The sequence below is a fragment of the Gymnoscopelus braueri genome, assembly GCF_963280865.1.
Source record: "Gymnoscopelus braueri genome assembly, chromosome: 23".
Lineage (NCBI taxonomy): Eukaryota > Metazoa > Chordata > Actinopteri > Myctophiformes > Myctophidae > Gymnoscopelus > Gymnoscopelus braueri.
In genome coordinates, this window is record NC_137625.1 from 17,407,761 (window position 1) to 17,434,039 (window position 26,279).

General features: G+C 43.8%; 1 protein-coding gene across 1 annotated transcript in view; it reads left to right on the forward strand.

Annotated features, from left to right (window-relative positions):
* The window catches only part of prrt4b (proline rich transmembrane protein 4b), a 43,646-nt gene extending 18,704 nt beyond the window's left edge, over window positions 1-24,942 (forward strand). Inside the window, exons 3-4 of the mRNA XM_080420639.1 lie at window positions 5,791-5,997; window positions 21,647-24,942. Of these exons, the coding sequence (XP_080276765.1) occupies window positions 5,791-5,997; window positions 21,647-23,727 (2,288 nt within the window). The 3' untranslated portion in view covers window positions 23,728-24,942. The remainder of the gene's footprint in view (window positions 1-5,790; window positions 5,998-21,646) is intronic.
* Window positions 24,943-26,279: the final 1,337 nt, after the last annotated feature.

Consider the following 26,279-nt stretch of genomic DNA (forward strand, 5'->3'; position numbering starts at 1 on the left):
AGTGTTCAGCCCGAGGACGACGTTACCATGAAATATGAACCAGGTCACTGCCCTCAAATAGCAAACAGTTTATCAATGACACATACTGTACAACCACACCGATGCATTTAAGCATATCTGACCCCACCCTCACTTCTTGGTGTTCCATTCAACTCGACTTATAGTACAACACACAAGAAGTCGTTTTAACAACTTGAATCCCCTTATCCATATTCTGGGGGGGGGGGGGGTATCCAAAAATTGTAGATCTACAAGCACTCAACGTTGTGTGCTTGTAGATCTGCTATTTTTGCCAAAGAGATTTGTTGCAGAGAGAAAGAAGCGAAGTACAGACCAAGTTCAGGTCCACTCAAGATTTGAGTTATAAATTGAAAAAAAGGCAGATCTACAAGCTCAAGCTTGTAAATCTGCTTTATTTTTTTCATTGAGCTTGTATATCTGCTATTTATTATTGAATAGCCAAAGTATAAAAGAATTGTTATAGCTACAAATCTAAAATGACACAGTATATGTGTTCCCTGATTGGCTCTATTATGAAGTATGTGATTGGTTGAGAAAAGAAGCATAATGGAGTGTATACCAATGGTCGCAGCAACTGCACTGACTTCCCTGACAGAACGTGCTATGTGCATGTACCATGTACGACGCTCATTAAGTTCTACGGCTCCCTCTGGAACCTATGATGCTGTGATGTTGCTCTGTCAGCGCACCTCCGTTCTTGCTGACAATCAGAAAATACTGCATTACCTGTGGTGTGCTGATGACTGTTCTCAGAGATAAATAGACTAAGACTGCAGCATTCTACCCTCCCCCAATTATGTTGATAAATAAATTAAAAGAAAACGGCCGATTGTGGCTGTTTCAGTGAGTTTCCTCATTTAAAACCAGGTTAACAACATGAACGCCACTTTGTGGTTCCGCAGGCAAATTGGAGCCAGGAATGTTTTTTTTTTTTTTTTTTTATCCTAGGATTTTTGTAACCCTTTTTTTTCACCCGGTGCCAATTTCTTTTTTTTTTAAACTATAATTTTTATCCCTCGATTTTGTAACCCTTTTCTTTTCACCCGGTGCCAATTTGCTAAGTGATCCTGGGCACTACACTCCCCCCACCAGCCTAGGGAGGCCAGGGCCGAGCTCATGCCTCCTTCAATGCATGAGAGCCAACTGACCTTCTTGTCACCTGACAGGGGGGAGTTTCCCTGGTTGGACGTAGCGCGTGGAAGGAACACGTTATTCCAACCAGTTTCCTTCCCCTCCATCAGGCGCCCCGGCTGACCAGGGGGAGGCAGTATAGTGACCAGGATTACTACATGTTTTTGTGAGGGTATTAACTACCCTAGGAGACACGGGGAGAACATGCAAACTCCACACAGAGTAGGCCCTTTCGCCAACCCCACCTAGGGTATGGGCGCTGATGACGCGGAGGAGAAGACACGCCCCCAGCGCCCACTTTCTAGCTGTGAAGCGACAGCGCTACCGACTGCACCACCGTGCCCCCGGAGCCAGGAATGTTTGATGGAATGCATTGAAGTATAAACACTATCTGTGAATGACATGCGACCTTGGTAAAATACTCGGTTCATGGAAATAAAAGAACACATATCACATATTGTTCTCTTGTGTTTTTCGATGTGCGCACTGCATATCATTTGATTGAGGTATCTAAAGTAACGGAGTAAGTTACTGAGTTTTTTACGTTAAATGTGCATGAAATATTGGCTGTCATCGTGAGACTTAGTGACAGCCTGTTATCCAATTACTGCGACGGCAGCCAGTCAGTCAGTTGGAAAACTTAAGATACGTCTCCTTTTACTTTCCAGAACAATTATCTGATACAGGTCGCAATCATTAAGAAAAAAGTGTTTGTTCATATGGCTTGTCCACCCTGCCCTCATTGACTTCAAAGCATTCAATGCATGAACGTCCGGCTCCAGTAATAGCGCATGCCATGAACATGTCCATATACCTGATTTACATAGCCTTAGCTTTAAAGCTCTTCTTTGGTTCTTATCATTCGTGGGTTTCTAGTTGCTGGGAGCTATAGTCTAGAGGAAGGATCTAGCAGAGGTCACTGCTGCTGTGTGTGTGTGTGTGTGTGTGTGTGTGTGTGTGTGTGTGTGTGTGTGTGTGTGTGTGTGTGTGTGTGTGTGTGTGTGTGTGTGTGTGTGTGTGGGGGGGGGGGTATGGCGCATGTGCAGAGGGAGCTCTTCGTCCTCATTTACTGTCCCCCCCCACCTCGTTTGGTGCAGAGCTCGTTAGCCATGCTAATTAAGCATGACATTAAAGCCACACAGCTCCTGCGGTCCCCTAAGGCTGCGGTGACGTGGCAGGAACGTGCGTCCCTCCTTATGCTGTGTCACTTCTGACCACACAAACAAAACGCCGTCTGATTAGCATGCACAGGTGCTACAAGTCATTAGCATTGTGAAAGGGCAACTTATTAACCGGTTAAGTCCTATAGCCTATAGGTACTTTGTTGTACGATGAACAGTGAAAATACAGCCACTAATTTTGTAGTTGGTTTTCCAGCTCAGGTTAAACGCTAAACCATTGGTCTTCAACAGGGGGTGCGGGACCCCTAGGGGGTCCTCAGAGTTACTACAGGGGGGGCCGCCAAATTTTTGTGTCATAGGAACCTTTTTTTTTTTAACATTAACCACTTGAACCCTAGCATCCCTATTCTGAGGAGAACTTTAGCCAAAAATGGACAATCTACAAGCTCACAACGCCTCGCGCCGCGAGGCGTTGTGAGCTTGTAGATCGGCTATTTTTGACAAAGAGGTTTGGCGTGTAGAGGGAAAAAAGTACAGAGAGTGAAAGGTAAGCATTGACGGTTTAAGTGGTTCAATGTCTGAAAATATACATTAACATGAATCCAACATGCTGTCAAACAAGTCTATGACACTATCTATGAAATCTATGAAAAAATGTTAAAAACACGGCAGGCTGCATAAGGCTAGACATTATAGTACACCACGATGTAAGCAACGCAGCTGCAGCTACATTTTGTTTAAGATTTGTGTGTGTTGATGCAAGCATTGACCAGTCCAGTATACGTGCCATATGGCTCTGGGCACACCTCAATCTACCACACCCATTGTTTTTAATGTAATTAGCTGCAGCTGCATTGTTTACTAGCCTGCCATGTTTTTAATCTGCTTTAGTTTAGTGCTGGGGTCTTCAACGTTATTCAGGCCAAGGACCCCTTAGATGAGAGAGAGATGAAGTAGGGACCCCCCCGCTACATATTGCATAAAATTGTGTTGCAGATTAGCTGCTGTAGTTTTTTACCTGTTGTAGTTTTTAAACCTGTACAGGAAAACAGTCTACGCAATCAGCCTATAGGGTTTTATGACTCTTTAACTGGATGTGGATATGCCAGATTAACCATTTAAGAACCATTTAACATCAAACCATGCGTGTATGCGAGTGTTCTGTATTTAATCCTGTGGTAGTGCAGACACATCTTTAAGTACTACTCGCTTAAGTGTGTTACACATGTGGCGGTGGCAGCAAATGTGTACTAGTGTGCGTGCACGTGTGCCCACGGAAAACATGACACTTACAGTATGTGTGTGTGTTTGTGTCAGTTTTCCTGCAATGCTCATTATTCTCCGTGTCCTTTGGCTGAGCCAGGAGTCCAGCTGTGCCGGATCAGCAGTACAATAACAGTGATGAGTGGGATTCACTGTGGAGACTTTCACACGCCGAAGATTGACTTGGGGGGGGGATACTTGTGCGCAACCTGGATTCCGTGCACGGACTCGGGACTGTGCACGGCTTGGGGATTCTTGCGCACAGCCTGCAGCAGGATTCTTGTGCTCAGCCTAGATTGAAATTCATAGCTGTTATGCAGAAAGTGAATTTCTGTAACAGCAGCAGGGAGTTGCACTGTAGGAGCTGAGAAGATGGCTCAGCGTCAGGCATGGAAAGTAACTCAGTATGTTTACTTAACTACTGTACTGAACAATTAAACTGGTACTTTTACTTTACTTACGTGTTACTCCACTATATTTATTTGACAGCTGTGGGCGCTAGTTACTGCAGACAATACCGTAGATTACGGTCAAAAATTGCTGATCTACAAGCTTGTAGGTCGGCTATTTTCAAATAGCCCAAGTATTAGTACGGGGCTTAATGCTCAATAACACAATAACATGATATACTGTATATGCTTCTGAAATGGACATTCTGCATAATGAGTACTTTTACTTTTGCGTCTTACGTATGCTTAGTTCAGTGATAATACTTCAATACTTTGACTTGATCAAAATGTGGACTACAGGACTTTTACTTGAACAAAAATCATGTGGGGACCTGGGGTCCTGACCCACATGTTGAGAACCCCTGTGCTTTGACATGGGCAGCAAATAGAACAAGGCTACCCTCTTTCAAAAGACTCTGATGATGAGGAGATGGAAAAAGCTTTGCTTTGCTCCCCCGCCCCCCCCCCCCCTCCCCCCCCCCATTACATGTCTAAGACAGATGACGTAACATGGGGTCCGGAAGCATAGCGGATCACACACACACACGCACGCACACACACACACAAACACACACACGCACGCACACACACACACACACACACACACGAACACGTAGAGTGAGAGGGAAGGGGAATGTAATTAGACTGCACAGGGCCCGCGATCGGCCATGGATGGCCGACTACATGCTGAACCCTTTGACAGAACTGGGTTAAGAAATATATTCCATCTCTTTCTGTAACAGTCTTCAAGCAGTGGATAGACAGCAAAACCCCCTCCTCTGGGAAGGGATTAAGATCAAAACACCTATATTAATCTGTTTCTGTCTGTCTTATTTTGACATTACTATGAAAGTGTGCTTTTAATGTGAAAGGTTCACCATGCGTACATTAGAGTTGTTCCAACGCCGATACCAGCATTGGAAAAGCTGCCGACACTGCCTAAAACAGTGGGTTCTCAAACTTTTTCATGTCAAGGACCCCCAAAATGATATGTATTTGGCCGCGGACCCCCATCTCAAAATACTTTGTTCCAGGGGCCCCCAGAAGCAAAGATTTGAGTTACAAATGTTTGCTTTAAAATATATATACATTCAAAGGTTTGCGCAAATTTTCACGATCTTTCCAAAATAGCAGATCTACAAGCTCATAACGCGGCACTCGGTGCCGCGCTATGAGCTTGTAGATCTGCTATTTTTGAATAGCCAAAGTATAAAAGGTTTAAGTGGTTAAAATGATTGTGATGCTATATTAACACATTTTGCTGGGGACCCCCTGGAACCCCCCCCCCCCCCCCCCCAAGGACCCCTGGGGGTCCCCGGACCCCACTTTGAGAACCAATGGCCTAAAATGCTGGTACCGGTATCAGCGAGTATGCCAGTCTGTGCCATTCATTCCGATAAACGCAATTTATCACATGACGATAATGTCATTTACAGTGATGTTTTGAAGTTGATGTTGCACAACTGTTTTATACTCTTACGGTACTATTTACATTATTATTTGACTAACTTATAGCTGTACTTTAACTATTATTAATGGACCCGTAGGGACCCGTAAGGGTGACCAAATGGTTCCATTTATTTTGTACACTCTCAGAGTTACAGACCTGTAAGGGTCCATTTGGGACCCCCTCACGGACCCCACTTTCAGAACCACAGTCCTAGATTTGTTTAAATTACACACTGGTATCGGATTGGTACAGTACTTGGTATCGTCCGGTACGCAAGTTGTGGGTATCGGGAATCGGTATCGGGAAGAAACAAATGGTATCGGTATACATCTCTAGTGTACACGTGTCTTCTCAGGTACACCAGGCGGGAAGAATGAGGACCAAACAACACCTACAGACGTGTCCACGTCACCGACAACGTTTGTGGCTGTAGCCACACCACCGCCAACACATACAGAGGTATTCACTGCCCCCACGACACCTACAGACGCGTCCACGCCACTGACGACAACCACGGACGTATCCATGTCGCCACCAACACCTAACGATGTACTGACTACAGGTGAGTAAAGGCCACACACCTTCCATGCAAAAACACACGCACTCACTCACTCACTCACACACAATTTATTCATGTCCACCAGTGGTGTAAAGTAACCAAGTACATTTACTCTAGTACTGTACTTAAGTACAATTTTGTGGTACTTTTACTTTACTGGAGTATTTCCAATTGTCTATACTTTTACTTCTACTCCACTACATCTCAGAGGCAAATATTGTACTTTTACTCCACTACAATTATTTGAAAACTTTAGTTACTAGTTACTTATAGATCTGCTATTTTCAAACATTTGAGTAACTTGTGTTACTTTAATTATATTTTGATACCAATACTTTTGGTATATTTTTAATTCCGGACTTGTACTTGTAACAGAGTACTTCTACATTGCAGTATTGATACTTTTACTTAAGTAAAACATTTGAGTACTTTTTCCACCACTGATGTCTACATTATGGAGAGCATACACGACACAAATATTATAGGTGCAGTATAAAGGTGACTCTCCACCAAACAAACTACTTCAGACTTTCAGACTGCAACAGACTGCACCAGACTGCAACAGACTGCAACAGACTGCACCAGACTGCAACAGACTGCAACAGACTGCACCAGACTGCAACAGACTGCAACAGACTGCACCAGACTGCACCAGACCGCAACAGACTGCAACAGACTAGAACAGACTAGAACAGACTAGAACAGACTGGTAGACTCTTGGCAAAAGTTGGCATTTAGTTCAGCACAAGCAGTCGGCCGATGCGCACATTGTTGCGCTAATGCCTTAGAGCTGGTAGCACTGGCCTGCAATAATATTGCAGGCCAGTGCTACATATTATGTTGCCAGTGTTGCCAGGTCTGCTTATTATAAGAGACTTTGGGCTTGTTTTCCTGTAAAGTTGCTTGTAAATATACATAGTTGCAGGTTGCTTTTGTTTGGGCTTGTTTCTGAAGGGTTGTTGCTTATTTGGGCTGCCTTTCAAGATTCTTTTTTAAAATAGCTGATATAATAGGGCTCAAGTGGTGAAACGGGTCGCTTCTTTTGGGCTTGTTTTTAGACCTGGTCGCTTGTTTTCCACACAGAATCTGGCAACAGCGCAGCTTTTTCACTCGCACCACAACAAAACGCACATAGCATTCTCCACCAGCCCAGGGCTAACGACGGGCTCTAGCACAGTCGGGACCAACCGAGTAAGTTCGGTTTCTCATCGTCGGGTCGATAGAGGTGCCGACCCGACGGAACGACTCTATCCGACAACACTTTGTCGGCAGCAGACACTTTCCAACGCTGAGTCGGCCCGTGTTGGGCATCCCAAGTTGTTGAAAGCCTCTAGCAACCAGTCTGTGGGTATAATGTCCCCTGCTACCAAATATAAAAACAAATAGACTGCACCTATTGCCCAGCTCTGAGATGCATGGTATGTACTGTAGGAGTGGATGGTATTTAATGACCTTGGTCATAAAGGCTTCCTCTCGGCTAGGGTCAAAGGTGCAGGCTCTAATACAGACACTCTAGACTCTTCATCAACCACAACAACATCTGGTGTATTAGCTGTCAAAGATGTAGAGATGTCTGGGTTATCACCGAAATGAAACACACGCACGCACGCACGCACGCACGCACGCACGCACGCACGCACGCACGCACGCACGCACGCACGCACACACACACACACACACACACACACACACACACACACACACACACACACACACACACACACACACACACACACACACACACACACACACACACACACACACACACACACATTACCAATACTAAACCCTAAGGAGACAGTTACAACCATTTTACAGCTAATTCCTCTTCAAGCCAAAGCAGCCGCCTCACTATAATTGTTTGAGTATTGTAGGTGCAATCTGTCAGAGTGAAAGCAAGTGGTCTAAAGAGGTCTAGTTCCCCTTCATGCTTTGCTTGGAGTCACTAATTGCTTCCAGGGGGAGGCGAAGCAAACAGCTCGTTCAAGCTGTGGTCTTTAATAAACGACTGATATGAGAGAGAGAGAGAGAGAGAGAGAGAGAGAGAGAGAGAGAGAGAGAGAGAGAGAGAGAGAGAGAGAGAGAGAGAGAGGGAGAGAGAGAGCGAGAGAGAGAGAGAGAGTCCATACATTGTTTTGTTTGTTATGTTCCACTTTGGCAATGTAAACGTATGTTTTCTCAAGCCAATAAAGCGCCTTTGAATTGAATTGAATTGAATTGAATTGAATTGAGAGAGAGAGAGAGAGAGAGAGAGAGAGAGAGAGAGAGAGAGAGAGAGAGAGAGAGAGAGAGAGAGAGAGAGACCTCCTTGCTTCGTTGCTATGCATCAGGTAAATACGCGTTGGCATTTGTCAGTAAAGTGATTTCATATGTTGTGTTCATGAAAGGATTCACTCTCAACCCCTTTTTCGCATATAGCTGCTGTAACCTACATTACCTAGCCCAGAATAGCAGATCTGGTCGACTGCTTTTCAAAAATAGACGCGTTAAATGTGCTACTTTGCTGAAGACAGCATGACGCCATGCCCCACTGGTTCTGGTGTGTCAAAGAAAGAGAACGGAAGGAAGGCAGAGAGTGACAAAGAGAATAGAGTAACATAATTTAACAGTTTGGAGTGAAAATCTACGTGGCGGAAATCCATCGTTGAACCTGCGGCTGTGGTCATCATATTTTGTTGTCGAACATTTTGTTCGACAACCATTTTGTTCGACAAGTGTTTTCTGTCTAAGTTAAACGGTGAAGTCTGCCCTTCTTCAAAACCTGCTCTTCTTCAGTATGCATCATCAGGCCTCTCCATTGCACACACGCACTAAATTGCTTTTTCTGAACTGAGCATAATTGCAAGTGAAGGCTACCAGATGAACACGGCGGTGATGCTTCGTTTTTCATCCAATTAAAGACAGAACTGGAGGTGGTGCTGGATGTCTGGGTGATTTGCCAGGGATTTCATGAAAATCCCTCTTCTTTACTACTACAGGTATTGGACAGCCACCTCCTTTTTTCTTGCAGAAAAAAAAGTAATGAAGAAATAAACAAAGGCCGTGGGGACCTGTGTTTCCAATAAGACTTAAATTAGAGAATTCCCCATGAGAGGTGATCTGTGAAGTAACTGTAGTACACAGTACGACGGGGGGTAGGCGTATATACAGAACTGTCCCTTCAGCAAACTGGTTTAAGGGTGTTAAAGTGGCCTTGTCTTTTATACTGCACCCCTGTGTCGTTTTTTGTTCATGCATATGAAAGAATTCGACTGGACAACTACTGGGCGCGCCAGCCAATCGCCGATCTATCTTAAAAGACTTCTAATTGCTCTGTGTTTGTTTGGTGTTGACGACAGCAGAGCAATGAGAACCAAAATGGAAATGGGGCTTGACATTACTTGCTTATTAGGCAACCTTAGGCAGGGGTGCCGACATTGGCACAGGGTACAGCGGCATAATTGTGAGAGAGGATTTTTGGTGTAAAATAAAATATATTAAAACATTTTGTCAATTAGTAGTAGTCAGTAGTCATCCTGCACTTAATACTATCTTCAAACTCTGAACTCTGACTGGAGGGAGTCTTGGAGATTAGATGGGGTTATTGCTCATGATCATTACTTACAATGTCCTGATGTGAAAGAAAATATTTCAAAAGAAGAAGAAATGTATATTTATGGACAATCAAAATACGTTGGAAATATTTTATTTTGAAGTGGTGTCATAATTATGCTTAACGTTGATGTTGATATGGCATGCTGACCATCAAGAGAATAAAAACATGGCACTTCATGTCAAAAAGGTTGCAGACCCCTGGGCTACGATGTAAAGTGATAGAGGCCCAACCCATATACCTCCATGGTCCAGCCAAACAGGCCTACTAGTTTTCAACCTGTCTTGTTTTGAAATGGTTGGACAGAAGTTGTTTGAAATGGCAGCTTCTGGTGTTTTCCAACTGATACACACGTACAGCAGCCAGCTGAAATTAAAGCACACCCCCCACCTTTCAGACTAAGACGAACCAATTGAAGTGATTACTCCCCTTGAAAATATAAACGCGTCAAATGACTTCATCAGATGGCGTCACGCGGCTCGCTCCCACAGGAATGAGGCCGTTTGAGCAAGCAGCACACAGTGGAGCCGAACACCCTGTTCTGTTGCTGTAATACGGCCATCACCAGTGTTGTGTTCTAGTTTTTTTTATGAAGGTATACTATGTTTATTCCCTGCCTCCCACACGCACGGCATGCGCGCGTCTATAATGAATTAAATGTAAAAAACGCTGTTTTGAACAGTTTATGAAGGTGTACGGTGGCGACGAAAAAAAATCTCAAGGTATACGGCGTACACAGCATCTGACGGTAGAACCCACCACTGGCCATCACCAGTGGTGGAAGAGGTACTGAGACAATTCCACAATGTAGAAATAATCTGTTACAAACAAAAGTCTGGTATTCAAAATGTACTTGAGTAAAAGTATTGGCAAAATGTACTTGAGTAAAAGTATTGGCATCAAAATATACTTAAAGTACCAAAAGTAAAAGTATACTCATTATGCAAAATGTCCCGTTTCACAAGTTTTCAAATGTATGAAATGTATACAAATATTTTGGGTAGGTGCCCTCACAAAAACATGCAGTAATCCTAGTCACTATAGGCCTACTGCCTCCCCCTGGTCAGCCAGGGCACCTGATGGAGGGGAAAGGAACGGATTGGGATAACTTGTTCCTTCCACGCGCTACGTCCTACCAGGGAAACTCCCCCCTGTCAGGTGATAAGAAGGCTTGTTAGTTAGCTCTCATGCATTGAAGGAGGCATGAGCTCGGCTCTGGGCTCTCCCTAGGCTGGCAGAGGGAGTGTAGCGCCCAGGATTACTTAGACAATTGGCACTGGGTGTAAAAAATGGGGTTGCAAAATCGTGGGATAAAAACAAATGTAAAAAATAAAAAAATATATATATTGAAAATAGCAGCTCTACAAGCTCACAATGTGTCGCATCTCGACGCATTGTGAGCTTGTAGATCTGCTATTTTCAAATGGCCGAAATATGCATAGTAACTAAAGTTTTCAAACAATTGCAGTGGAGTAAAAGTACAATATTTGCCTCTGAGATGTAGGGGAGTAGAAGTACTTGAAAATTGGAAATACTCCATTAAAGTAAAAACAATACCTGAAAACTGTACTTAAGTATAGTACTACTTGAGTACATGTACTTAGTTACTTTCCACCACTGGCCATCACATACCTCTAAAACCCTTCAATCCAGTCCGCCTGCATGGCTGCCTGCAGCCAGCAGCACAGAAGGGACATTTATTGACCGGAGCGAGGCGATAAACACGGCAGTAATTCACTGACTGATCACATTTTCCACTCTGCCCGACGGAGATGCAGAGAGAGAGAGAGAGAGAGAGAGAGAGAGAGAGAGAGAGAGAGAGAGAGAGAGAGAGAGAGAGAGAGAGAGAGAGAGATCATCGCCCCATGGAAAGTAAACATGGACATACCGCCATCCTGTCATAACATGACACCACTCTGTTCCAACTGCCCGCTGTGGTCTGTTTGTCTTAAACACCCCCACCCATTCTGTAGGCTATATCCGACAATGTAATGTCATTACTGGGATGACCCGTGTTTGTGTCACGGCAGTGATTAATGCCGTCATTTATAGCTTCAAAGTGAACTGAATGTCCTTTTATCGTTACAAGATTAAAAAGAGAAACTCTGGCTTTGATTATAAGATCACATCGTACAGTAGCATGACGTCCCAGACCAGTATCTATCTGTACATCATCTACAGTATGAGAGGTTTTGCAACGATTCATGTCGATGACCACAAGACAAATACCAAGCACTGTTCTATTCCTAAATATTAGACAATGCATGGTTCATCATTCAATACCACAAAAGTAAAAACAAAGAGGGAATGAATGCCTGTGCAAGTGTACTGTATACAAATATACTGTGACATACAAATATACTGTGACAAATACCTACTACCTAACAACTTTTGCCACCTAAGATATGAGGTGGCAATGAGCTATGAGCTTGTAGATCTGCTATTTTTGAATAGCCAAAGAACTCTAAAATGACACAGATGCGTCCCCGGTCTTAATGGGTTAAGACCACCTGAGGCGATTCTTAAATCTTTTTTAAAAATCCTAACAGTTTTTTGAAAAAAATCGAAAACATTTTTTTTCAACATTTTTCAAAAATAGCAGATCTACAAGCTCATAGCGCGGCACTCGGTGCCGCGCTATGAGCTTGTATATCTGCTATCTTTAGTAGGCAGCGGTTCCGGTAGGAGATACAAAACGGAGACTCTTTGTGTCTCCTACCGGTCATCAAATTATTGGTTTAGGAATGCGACAAAAATCCAAAAATATCCATGAATTCAAGTCTCCATGGGGTGACTAATCAATAGAACAAAAGTCATTTTGGGGGTGAACTATCACTTTAAGTAAAAGTTTACTTGAGTCAAAGTACAAAAGTATTGGCATCAAAATGTACTTAAAGTACCAAAAGTAAAAGCACTCACTATACAGAAATGTTCCATTTCAAGTTTTCAAAATGTATAAAAATCTTTTGAAAATAGCGTCACATTGTGAGCTTGTAGATCGGCTGTTTTCAAATGGTCGAAATGTATATAGGGCTGAAGTGGTTAATGTATGTCAAGTATTAATAATCAAAACCTACAAAGTAACTAGTAACTGAAGTTTTAAAATAATTGTAGTGGAGTAAAAGTACAATATTTGCCTCTGAGATGTAATGGAGTAGAAGTAAAAGTACAGAAAATACTCCAGTAAAGTACCTCAAAATCGTACTTGAGTACAGCACTTGAGTACATGTACTTAGTTACTTTACACCACTGCTATCCACCATTGCCAATGTGACACACTATTCAACTCCGGGGACTGTAGGAACATAGTGAAAATGGGGAACCGAACCAGCTCGATGGCATTCAATATCTGTCCATTAAACATTCAGCGGGCCCTCGTTAAAAAGCACTGCATCAGTGCAAAAACAAAGCCAATCAAAGCCCCTCCGCATTCTGTAATTCATCCCTGATTATTATATGAAAACCTTGCCAGACGGAGCGGCCAGGGTGGCAGTGAAATAAAACCGCTGCGTCATACTGCGAGACAACGTTGTTACAACAGGCTCATATTTCACACACGGCTTTTATACGTTTTCATCACAGCCCCGGCGCTGGTGCTGATGTGACTCAATACTGGAGACGAGAGAGCGGAGGAGGCAGAGGGATAATTATACCTATAGTGTGTAGCAACAGAGGACAATCATGCTGTCGGACCGAGATGTCTGAGATGAGATTCATGGCAAACTAGAAAGGTGCACTCACTCAGTAGAGCCAGGGGGCTACCAAACTGTGGTCGGGGGGGGGGGGGGTTCCCCAAATGATTTTGGAGGGGTCCCCCGATGATTTGCATGTTTTGCATTGTTTTCTCATGCAACGGTAAACAAACCAACATGCAGTACACCCAACGTACAGGGTATCTGCACATTTGTACAAGTGGAAATTTAAGGACTTTAAAACCTTTTTGCCAAATTGTCAAATATTATCTTAGAAAGGTGCAATTTTTCTTTTTAAATAGACGATCTAAATCTCGAGGCGTTGTGAGCTGGTAGATTGGCTATTTTCACAATATGTATCTGTGGAACCGAGTCAAACTAAATGTAATGCCTCAACTCCTACAATTCCAAGTGCTTGTCAAAGTGTGTGTGTGTGTGGGGGGGGGGGGGGGGTCCACAGTTCAAATATGATTATATTGGGGGGGTCGTGGCCTGAACAGTTTGAGAACCACTGCAGGAAGGAACCTGAAACAGCCTGGCCTGTAGCCCGGATGCGATTGGCTAGAAGATCATAGCCTGGCGGGATGCTTATCCCATATCCTGGAGGGATGATTGCTTTGTAATTAAAAAACTAAATAATAACATAGTTGTCGTTAATGGAATTTAAAAAGATTTGAGAATTGAGATCCTTGTGTAGGCCTACGCTGTCAGCGTGAACAAGAAATATGATTGGCCTAGTAGGTCACGGGATTAGCTGCAGACAGACAGACAGACAGACAGACAGACAGAATGTCTTGCAAAGAAGGAGATAATAATTCCCTGAAAAATATCTGCTACTCAGGGGGTGGTGTGTCATAGCCGCTCTCCAGTGCACACTGCCATCGCAGCTTCCTGATTGGATTGGAGAACACACACACACACACACACACACACACACACACACACACACACACACACACACGTCGTTGTCGCTGATGAGGGGTGAGAGAGCTGGCCGGTGCACGTGACAAGCACACGACATAGAAACACAACAAGGCACACGCTCCCCACACACATCATCACAATGCTCGCACGCACACAGCACACACACACATTATTTCACATTAATCAAAGTGAAAAGAGGCTTCAGGCCTTTTAGGTTTCAGCATCAGTATACAGCCCTGTTGGAGTGCTTCAATCAGCCTCCCTGCAGGCCTCAACCCCCCACTAGACCCTCTGAAGCCCCTCAGGCCTACACGCATTGGGGCTTTAATGGAAGCAGTGCCAAGCCACGCAATGGATCTATCAACATGGAGGAAGAAAATAGCACCACATGCCACCAGTAGCATATCGTTGCTGTCGGGGCAGAAACCTCTTATCTCCATATTTAAACTTTGCCCTACTTGCAGTGGTGGAAAAAGTACTCAAATGTTTTACTTAAGTAAAAGTATCAATACTGCAATGTAGGAGTAATCCGTTACAAGTAAAAGTCCGGAAATCAAAATTCACTTGAGTAAAAGTACAAAAGTATTGGTATCAAAATGTACTTAAAGTACCAAAAGTAAAAGTACTAAAATGTTTGAAAATAGCAGATCTACAAGCTCACAACGCGTCGCTTTGCGACGCGTTGTGAGCTTGTAGATCGGCTATTTTCAAATAGCCTAGGTATAAAATAGGGCTAAAGTGGTTAATGTATATTTTATAATGTAATAATTTCTATCTGCAAAGTAACTAGTAACTAAAGTTTTCAAATAATTGTAGTGGAGTAAAAGTACAATATTTGGACCCGATATGTAGTGGAGTAGAAGTAAAAGTATTGGAAATTGGAAATACTCAAGTAAAGTACAAATACCTGTACTTAGTTACTTTCCACCACTGCCTACTTGATCATACTAACTACAGCGTCACACAAAAGCATCAAAAGTAGCAGATCGACAAGCTCAAAATGAGGTACGAAACGCCTCGTTTTCAGTTTGTAGATCTGCTGCTTTTGGCATTTTTGAATTTGGATCCTGAAAAGTAACAGTTTTGGACATATGAGGTTTCCAGCCGACAGAGACGATATATCTTCCCTGTCGGCTGGAAAGCTTGTATGTCCAAAACCCGTTACTTTTCAGGTAATGGAACAAAGAACTTGTGTTCCAAATGGATCCAATATAGTTATCATTGTGTTATAAGCTCTTGTTAATACTTTTTATTGGTTAAATATGTATCAAACCCACACAGAGACTTGACCACTTTCAACCTGGCCTCCCTATTCTAGGCGTTTCATGATTCAGTTATATGCAGCGATGTAAGAAGTCATGTTTTTACTTAAGTAAAATTATCAATACCCTATTGTTTAAATAGTCTATAAAAAATAGTTTGGTATTCAAAATTGACTTGCTTTCAGTACAAAAGTACAGGCATCAAAACATACTTAAAGTACCAAAAGAAAAAGTACTCATAATGCATTATGCAGAATGTCCCATTTCACAAATTTTCAAATCCTTTGAAAATAGCAGATCTACAAGCGCACAAAGCGACGCGTTGTGAGCTTGTAGATCGGCTATTTTCAAGTCTGAAGTGGTTTTGTAATAATAATCAAAATCTACAAAGTAACAAGAAACTAAAGTTTTCAAATAATTATAGTGGAAAACAATACAAAAACAAATACAATATTTGCCTCTGAGATGTAGTGGTGTAGAAGTAGCCTAAGAGTATTGAAAATTGGAAATGTCAAAATTGTACTTAAGTACAGTACTTGAGTACATGTACTTAGTTACTTTCCACCACTGAATGAATGAATGAATGAATGAATGAATGAATGAATGAATGAATGAATGAATCATGCATGAGAGACAAGTGAAGATAAGGTTCTTTGAAGGAGGAAAACTGTTCCAGTTTCAAAAGGAGGCCTAGAAACCCACCTGAAAACCATGGAAGTTATTTCAAGCATATCCACAAACAAAAGCAGCACAATAGAGATGACCACGAGCATCACAGGGTGGGACAGGAAACACAGCAGGAATACGACTTCTAAAAGGGCATTAAAAGACAGATGAAACAGCCCTCCCGACCGCACGTATATTTCCCCCCTTTTGTTGTCAGGAAAATGTATATCCCACAAAGATTTAGGGTGTGTTGTGGTGAACATGTCTGCACATTTACAGTATAGTCGCCATAACTGGCACGGCAGTATTCATCACCGCCTGATGTAATGGATTTCCCATGGCTTGCAAGACACATACAGAAATACTTGTTTCACCATCTGTCTTCTTTAGCCAAGAGTCTCAACCCAGCCTTTTTTACTGAATTCATCCAAACTCTCTCTCTCTCTCTCTCACACACACACACACACACACACACACAAACACGCACACCTGACTTGGCAGTGGCTCAGGAGGTAGTGCTGAGCAGCTTGGTTTCCTCCGCCATTGATGTGTGAATGTAAGGCACATTGTAAAGTGCTATAAATAAACACACACACACACACACACACACACACACACACACACACACACACACACACACACACACACACACACACACACACACACACACACACACACACACACACACACACACACACACACACACACACACACACACACTTCTCTTACAATAATTGTGAGGACAAAGGGTGATGGAAGAAGTACTCACATGTTTTACTTAAGTAAAAGTATCAATACTGCAATGTGAATATTACTCTGTAAGTAGAAGTCCCGTATTTCTTCAAATAGCCGAATATATAGGGCTGAAGTGGTTAATGTATTATGTCTACTAACTAACTTGTAACTAAAGTTTTCATATCATTGTAGTGGAGTAAAACGTACAATATTTGCCTCAGAGATGGAGTAGAAGTAAAAGTACGGAAATTTGGAAATACTCCAGTGAAGTAAAAATACTAGATTAAATGTACTTAGTTACATTACACCTCTGTGTGTGAGTGTGTGTGTGTGTGTGTGTGTGTGTGTGTGTGTGTGTGTGTGTGTGTGTGTGTGTGTGTGTGTGTGTGTGTGAGAGAGACGTGTGTAAGTAATGCTGCTTTGGAGGAGATGCCACATAAATGCAGACCATTTGCCTAACACCAGCCTGCATCTGTTGCTAACTTCCTCATATTTTAATAAATATATAACATATATAAAACACTATTAGACTTGTGGGCTCATTTGGGTTCACAAAAGTATAGCAAAAGAAAGACAGACAGACAGACACTCCATCTATCACAGAGAACAGAGTGTTTTCCATATCTCATTCATCACAAACATTCTTTAGCTCGTCGTATAAGCTGCGTATGCCCTATAGCAAACTCAACGACTTTAATCAGTAAAGCGTCATATTGTATAGAATAATGTATACCCATCTGTTGTATGACTCATACCGTAGTTCTCAGTAGATATCTTGCTTATTGGTTTCGGTCTCTGTGCTCCATTACAGAGCTCTGTCTCTCTATGGAGGGGTGATTGTCTCCAGTGGTGGAAAGTAACTAAGTACATTTACTCAAATACTGTACTGAAGTACAATTTGCCAAAACATCGGCAATGTTTTGGCAGATCGACACTGTTGTACGATGAGGTACAAAACAGAGTGTAGACTGGTTAACCCAGGGGTATTCAACTAGATTTGACGGGGGGCCACAGTTGTAAAATGACTTGAAGTCGAGGGCCACAAGACTGTGTTCGTGGTTAACCGTATGGCTGTTTGTGGTGTGCTATAGGCCACAACAATGGTCATATTATGTCCATTATGGTAACTTATTAGGGCCTGCTTCATACTGCATTTATGCCTTTTGATGTTATAGGATCATTTCTGTGCCAGTTCTATATAGAGCACAGGCTTTGATTTTGATATCAAGAAAATAGGAAGTAGATATTTCAGCCTGGCATGGAAGCGTCTTTGTGAGAAAAGGGGCGGAGCTTCTCACCTTTGAGGCAGGCTGGCAAGGTGAAGTGTTTACATGTTCGTATGTGGGAAAGGTTTTTTACTTTTTTTAATGTTTTTGAGTACCCGGCTGATAAGAGCACAAGCTCTTATGATGTGTTTAAAGAACCATGAGTTGAGAGTGACCCATACAAATGGGTCAGTACGCTATTGAGGATGAATGAAACACACTGTGTAAAATCTACAAGTGGATGAAGATGTAGAAGATGGAGGAAGATGGACAAAATCTACTCAAAACTAGCTAATGGATGTAGAAGGAGAATTCTTTCTTTGGTGTAATGAACAGCCACTCAAAACTCAGAAATAGCTACAAATGGTTGGCATATGATGGATGAAATGCACTCAATGCCACTGAAATGTAGCTACCCAGCTACATGGTAAAAAAAGAACTGCTGAACTACTTGAAAGCTATTATTCTGAAAGTAGTGAGAAGTAGACAACATTTCTAGCTGTTTTGTTTCTTTGTACCATGAAAAGGTCTACTTTTGATGCTTGTACTTTTACTTTTGATACTTAAATACATCTTAACACCAGGTACTTTTCATAATGATGTAAGCTACTTCATCACTTTGACCCAAGTGATTTTCTTACGGGTGACTTTTAACTACGAGCATTCTGTTCATTTTTGTTGTCAGTCTTGCGGCTCCCAACTTCAAGTACTTTTGTACCTTTGGCCCCCTGCCTAATCTAGACATGCAACGACAACACGCAGCACAATCTACAGTAGTACATTAGGAAATTATACATATACTCACCAAAGATTACATGCACCCACGTTTGGGTTCTTGTACGTACTACAGTACTGGTGGTGGATGTTAATATAGGACCCTTAGTGAGTCACAAACATTCCTCCATTCTAAACAGTAGCCTAAATTGTATTCTTATTGGTTAATGGTTGCTTAACCATTAACAAGCTTCAGTTAACGGTTATGAAAAACGTTCAAAATGGTCATTCTGTACAACCAACCATCCATTAATAATTTGTTACTTTCATTTTTAAATTGGAACATATATAGGCCACAAGAAAGCTTTGCTGGGGCCGGATTTGGCCCGCAGGCTGCCAGTTGAATATCACTGGGTTAACCCATTAAAACCGGGAACATTTTAGATTTTAGCGACATAAGTTTTCCAGAAAAGTCTTAGGATTTAGAACAGTGGTTTAAAACAGTGGTTCTCAAAAAATAACAGATGTACAAGTTCAAAGCGCATCACTTGTACATCTGCTATTACATCTGCTATTTGTTTTGAAAAATCGTTAAAAAAATCGTGAATAATTTTGAACTTTAGAACACAATTCTTCTCTTCTGGGGGGTCAAAACATTTTCAGATGGGGGCTCCGCGGCCAAATACATATCATTTTGGGGGTCCTTGGCACAAAAAACGTTTGAGAACTACTGATTTAGAAGGCATTTGTAGAATCGGCCTCAGGTCTTAATGGGTGTAAGTGGTTAAGTGGGAGAAGTCACAGACTTTTGGATCAAATCAAAGAGAGAGGCTGTCCGGCACTAGCAGACTGTCTGAGTGTTTGAGCCGTGTCCTCTCTGTAGTGGTACAGACAACTTCTGCTTGTGGCCTTGGTTATGTCTTATGGAAATAAATACAAATTTTTCCCCCAACAAGAAAATGGAAAACGTCTTTTATGCCCCATCTGTGAGACATTAGGCTGTGTAATGACGCGTGTTAAAGTCTCATTCATGTCGCCTCGCAGTAAATGCATTGTATAAACATGCACACGTACAGCTTGTAGACGAGTTCTACAGACCCTCTCGGGTTTGTGCACATGCAAACACGTCAGCCTATTTAAGGATTTAAATGGTCGCTCCTCGCCCGGCTTTCCAGGCCAAACCACTTAGAAGCGACCATTTCCTCCGCCGTGCTAACACATGCCTCACACTATCACAATTAGCAGCGTTTGCATGGAAACACCAGATGTCTTATGCAATGCAAGGGGAAATCTGCACACACACGCACAAACACACACACACATGAGGCACACACACGTCAGTATTAGTACACTTACGAGGACATCAACATTTTACGACGGCAATTTCATGCCATTCTCTTTTACATTTCTTTCCAAAAATAATCTATTAAGCGATGCATTAATGTGTGACACACAACTATGTATAAAATAGGCTTAACTTAAACCTAACCTCAAATGTCTAATTCTAACCCCAACCTGAATCTTTTCCTAATTGTGAAAGCCTAACTACCCAAATTGTTCTTAACCATAAAGTAATCATTGTGAGGACCAGGAAAACTGTCGTCACAATGCCTATTTCTGAAATTGTCAGAGAGAGAGAGAGCCATAGAGAGAGAGCCAGAGAGAGAGGGGAAGAGAGACACCTCCTTTTGAGCCCAGCCCCGTTTGAGGTTGCGTTCTTACAAGCTTTGGGGCTTTTATACAGGATTAGCAAATTAGGGGGGAAAGCATGCTTTCATGGTCCTGGCACAGCTCCAGTGTGTGTGTGTGTGTGTGTGTGTGTGTGTGTGTGTGTGTGTGTGTGTGTGTGTGTGTGTGTGTGTGTGTGTGTGTGTGTGTGTGTGTGTGTGTGTGTGTGTGTGTGTGTGTGTGTTGGCTCAGAGAGAATGAGTGGAAACTACTAGGCTGTGCATTCTCATGAGCAGCTGATTAAAATAGGGTGTTTCCTACATAGACACACAGAAAAACAATCCTCTTCATATGCATTATATTAAAGGTTTCCTGTTTTCCGCACCCCCGGGGTGTTCAGTGATTCATTTGTTTTGTCATGAGGCAGATTATGCTCATTGTTTATGGATTACATTTCATGTTTCATGAAAAATAGGGTAGCGACCCATTTTGGGTCACAGACCCGTTTCTACTTGTGGGTCACGAGTAGAAGTCCTTTTCTACTTTTTTTTTTCAAATGGTTTTTCAGGAATGTTGGAAAAATAGTCAATCTACAAGCTCACAATGCATCACATGGTATATTAATTCAGTGGTTCTCAACCTGTGGGTCCCCACATGATTTATTGGCAGTCCCCAGATGACTGTGAAGTGACAATTCAAGGACTTAAGGAATCAACAGTAATCAACAAACTATAAAAACTGGTCAAACATCGGCCAAATTGTCAAATAATATAAGAAAGAGGCAGAAAATAGCCGATCAAGCTCACAACGTCTCGCGTTTGCGAGGAGTTGTGAGCTGGTAGATCGGCTATTTTCACAATGTTTATCTGTGGAACCGAGTCAATCTAAATGTAATGCCTCAACTCCTACAATTCCAAGTGCTTGTCAGGGTGGGGGGTCCCCAGTATGATTATTTTGGGGGGTCGCGACCTCAAAAGATTGAGAACCACTGTATTAATTCATAATGTAATTTTCGTACGTTTGGGTCCTGGGGAGACACCAAATGTCTCTTTTGGGACCTTAGCTGAAAAACGTTGGGAATCACTGGATAAATGAATCAAAGCTTAAAAGTTAATTCTTCATGTTCTTTTCCAGGTGGTCCTACTGAAACGCCGTACATTTCTCCACACACAGAGGACTGGCTGATCTACGACCCGACAGAGAACGAAATCCAGCTCCTCCCAGACTGCAATCAAGAACGATCCGGAATCTGCAACCTCTCCACCACCTGGGCCTCCAGCACGGCAACGACAACGACAACGACAACGCCCTTTGACGTCTCCGCCCCGGGAAACGCCACCGCCGGCAACCACTCAAACAGCAACCCCTTCCTGGTCGCGGCTCCGCCCATGCTGGTGCCCCTGTACACCGACTGGAACAGCGCCATGGCCGCGTGGGGCGTGGCATGGGAAGCGCACGTGTACGGCATCGGGTGCGTCTTCGCCACGGTCGGCCTGGCCTCGGCGCTCAACCTGCTGTGCTTGCCGCTGCGCTGCCCGTCCGGATGCGTGTACTTTGCTCTGGTCAGCCTGTTCCTCCTGGCCGCCGGCTGCACCAGAGCCTTCTCCCTCCTGTACGACGCCTACGGCCACCAGGACCGCCTGCCCTCCGTGGAGGCGGCGCTGACGCTGTACGAGGCGCCGTTCCCCTGCCTGACGGCGGCCTTCGGCCTGGTCTTCCTGCTGCTGTCCATGCGCTCCAGGATGCAGCTGTCCTACTCGGCCTTCCAGAGGCCCTGCTTCCTGGCCTGTCTGGTGGCGGTGCACTTTGCCGCGGCGTTCGGCCCGGTGGCCCTGCTGAAGGTCTACGGGCAGAGGCCTCCGCTCTGCCTCTTTCTCTCCCTCGTTGCCAGGGGAGCGTTCGTGGCGCTGGCGACGTTTCTGTCCGCCTCCTATTTTGTGTTCTACATCTACGTGCGGGCGGATTCCAAGCACATCTACCACCTGAACAACACGTCCCCGACGCCCGCCGAGCGGTACAACCGCTGCCCGTTCGCCGAGAGCCGCGACTGGAACCGGGCCGCGGTGACGGTGTGCGTGTCCGCACTGTTCTGCTTCGCGTGTGCCGGTTTGCAGTTGTACGCCATGCTTAACGCCATGGGCATCGCAGGGGGGGAGGAGGTCTTCCGTCCCTGGCCCTGGTGGGCCTTCCAGTTCAGCTGCAGAGTGTGCGAGCTCGGGGTCTGTCTCACGCTGGCCTTGGTGGTGGCGCAACCCATCTACTGTGCCGATCACCTTCCGGCCGCCGGAAGCTGCTGGACGGAGCTGTTTGCGGCCAAATCCCCGCTCCTCCCTGGCAGCTACCAGTGGACACTAAGCCAGCAGGAGAAGCTCGCCATCGTGGACACGGGTGGCCTTGGCGAGATGGAGAGCCTTCCGCTCTACACGCTGGTGGACGAGCGGCTCGGGAGCAGTCTGAACGGATTGGACCTTCTGTACCACAGCAACAGAGCGCTGGCCTACCGAGACCTGGACTTGGATCTGGACGTGCCGTGCGCAGGAAATGAAGGCGGCTCCTCCTTCACCAGTGACTCCACTGCAGACCTGCGACCGCCCTCGCCCATTAATCTGCGTCGCAGCATCGACGAGGCGCTCTTCAGCGAGGCTCTCTTCCCGATGAGCCTCTTCAGCCCGATGAGGCCCATTTACTGCAGCGATCTGTCCCTAACCGCTCACAACACGCTCCCCAACGGCGGCAAGGCTCTCCGCGAGACACACTTAACCGACCCCGGCTTATACCGGACCTCTTCCTGTGTGGAGGTGACCCCTCGACCCCAGCCTCCGGAAGACAGCGTCCGGGGAGCTCTGCCCTCTCCCTCTCTGTCCGTGACATCTAGCTGTTCATCACCCGAACGATGGCGGGGCAGTTCGTCCTCCTGCTGTTCCCTGTACAGAGCCTCAGTCGGGGGCTCCTCGCTGGTCCTCTGCCCCAGCCCGGGAGGCCGCGCTCGGCAGACTCCCCAAGACGGGAGCTCGGACCGCGTGGTGTCCTCTGGCCACCACCAGCAGGGCTCCACGAACCTGCAGAGGTGCTATCACGCTCTGGGGTCGGCCTCGCAGGAGAGCCTGGACCTGGACTTGTCGTCCGAGGCGGAGCGCTCGGTTCAGGAGGAGTTCATCACCGTGTGCAGGCAGATCGATGCCTCGAGTATCTGCAGTGAGACTATTGATTTATGATCGATCACGTAAGCCTTAAGGGCTACAGGCTAGAGGACTGTTGGGTTAAATTCACACTTTGTCGTTCGACACCTTTCGCTTGACAAAAGCGATGCATTTGGAAATAATGTCCTTTTTTTTCGAGTGACACTTGAAAAGGTTGTGTGGTGGAAGTATGAATGAAGTCTTTGGTGTCTCACCCAGTGGGATAGTTTGGCTTTTTTCCAGCCTATTTGAATGTGAGCGGTAGCTTTGGCAAACACTGAGAATATGGTCATATATGATGCCAAAAGTAAACCTTTAAAAAGGCAAAACCTCACAGATTTTGAAGCTAAATACCATTATTTTGACGCGAGGAGCTGACGAAAAATACCTTGCCATTTTGATGCGTTTGACATCAACATTACGCGGAGAAATGCTTCTCAGAAGACAGCCTGCGTGCGAAATGACTTTGTGCATCGTGAACAGTATGGTACAACCGATGGTCACTACAGCAAACCTTAAAGTATATACCATTAGGTATTACACTGAAAGAATGCCGACCTTCATCTGATACTGCAATGAGGGGACCAAAATGTTTTCATTTTACCAATAAGTTAGCCACTTACTCTGTATAGTCCTCTCTACATCAAGGGTTCCCAAGCTTTTCAGTGCCCCGACCCCCCAAAATAATCATATTTTAACTGGGGACCCCCCCACCCTGACAAGCACTTGGAACTGTAGGCTTTACATTTAGTTTGACTCGGTTCCACTGATAAATTGTGAAAATAGCCGAACTACAAGCACACAGCGCGCGTTGTGAGCTTGTATATCGGCTATTTCCACAATGTTTGCCACTGTCTTACATAATTTGGTATTAAAAAAGGTCATAAAAGTCATTAAATTGTAACTTTAGATTATGTGCAGATACCCTGTATACACTTATACTGTATGTTGGTTTGTTTACTGTTGAGTGAGAAAACAATGTTGCACATTAAGCTAATCCCCCTGGGGACCCCCCAAAATAATGTGGGGTTCCGACCGCCAATTTGGGAACCACTGCTCTGCATAGACCTCCTCATAGGAGTAAATGAGTGAATTATTCCAGACAAAGCCATAGGGTATTTTCCTGACACACACACTACGAGATCTCCTCACATCAAAACAATGGCATTTACGCAGTGGTGGAAAAAGTACTAAAACTCGTTACTAAAGTAAAAGTACCAATACTGCAATATAAAAATACTCTGGTACAAGTAAAAGTCCAGAATTAAAAATTTACTTGAGTAAAAGTACAGAAGTATTGGCATCAAAATGTACTTAAAGTACCAAAAGTAAAAGTACAAAAATGTTTGAAAATAGCAGATCTACAAGCTCACAACGCGTTGCATCAAGTACAATATTTGCCTCTGAGATGTAGTGGAGTAGAAGTAAAAGTATTGGAAATTGGAAATACTCAAGTAAAGTAAAAGTACCTCAACATTGTACTTAAGTACAGTACTTAAGTAAATGTACTTAGTTACTTTCCACCACTGCATTTACATTCCAATTCAGTGAAGTTTCCCTTTAAGGAGTTACGTTCTTAGAGGTGGTCATTTGTGATCGTCTATGGGGGTGTGGGGGGGGGGTCCAAGTGCTACAGAATGTCACAACAACCCAAAAGGAAATTTGTTAGGTGACTTTTTTCATGTTTGATAACATCTCTTTTGATACTCTAAAAAAAAAAGGTTCTGGGCAATGTCTTATTAAAAAGGGGAAAGAAAAGTTTGTTTGTAAAATTTTGTATTGCATTCCAATAGATAATACTGTGATTGAATTAAGCACTTATTAAAACAAGACTACTGATATTAAGTGATGTTTCTGGTTTCAATTGAGTAAGATTTGTCATTTGATATCTTGATGTACTAGCGGGCTATAGTAGGTTACATTTTGTCAGATCTGAAATGCTCTTTACCAGGGGTCTTCAACAGGGGGTCCGGGACCCCTAGGTGGTCCTCAGAGTTACTACAGGGGGGGGCCGCCAAATCTTTGTGATAAGATTTGTTTTTCATATTAACCACTTCAACCCTCACACATCCCTGTTCTGAGAACCTAAGCCGAAAATAGCAGATCTACAACTCCTCGCGCTGAAAGACATTGTGAGTTTGTAGATCGGCTAATTTTGGCAAAGTGGTGTGGTGTAGAGGGAAAAAGGACCAAACCTAGTACAGAGCCAAAGGTCAAGTTTACTAAGTATTGAGGGTTTAAGTAGTTAAATGTCTACCATTAAGTTAGCACTGATAGTCAGTGAAGCGATCAATGAAAACTTGAAAGTTTAATCTGGGGGGCCCCTGCTTCATCTCTCTCTCAGCTAAGGGGTCCTTGGCCTGAAAAAACGTTGAAGACCCCTGCATACAATGCAGAACTTAACTTGCAGTAACAGCGTAGCAGTGACCCCTGCTGGTAGAATGCATCCACTGTCCCGCCTTTATATTAAGCAGAGTAATATAGAGTATAATTGTGCTTCGGGATTCCTGCTCTGAACATGCAGACACCATTTTGTATGACCAGCTTACTAATTTATTTGTTTAAAACATTCCATTACTTTTGTCTCA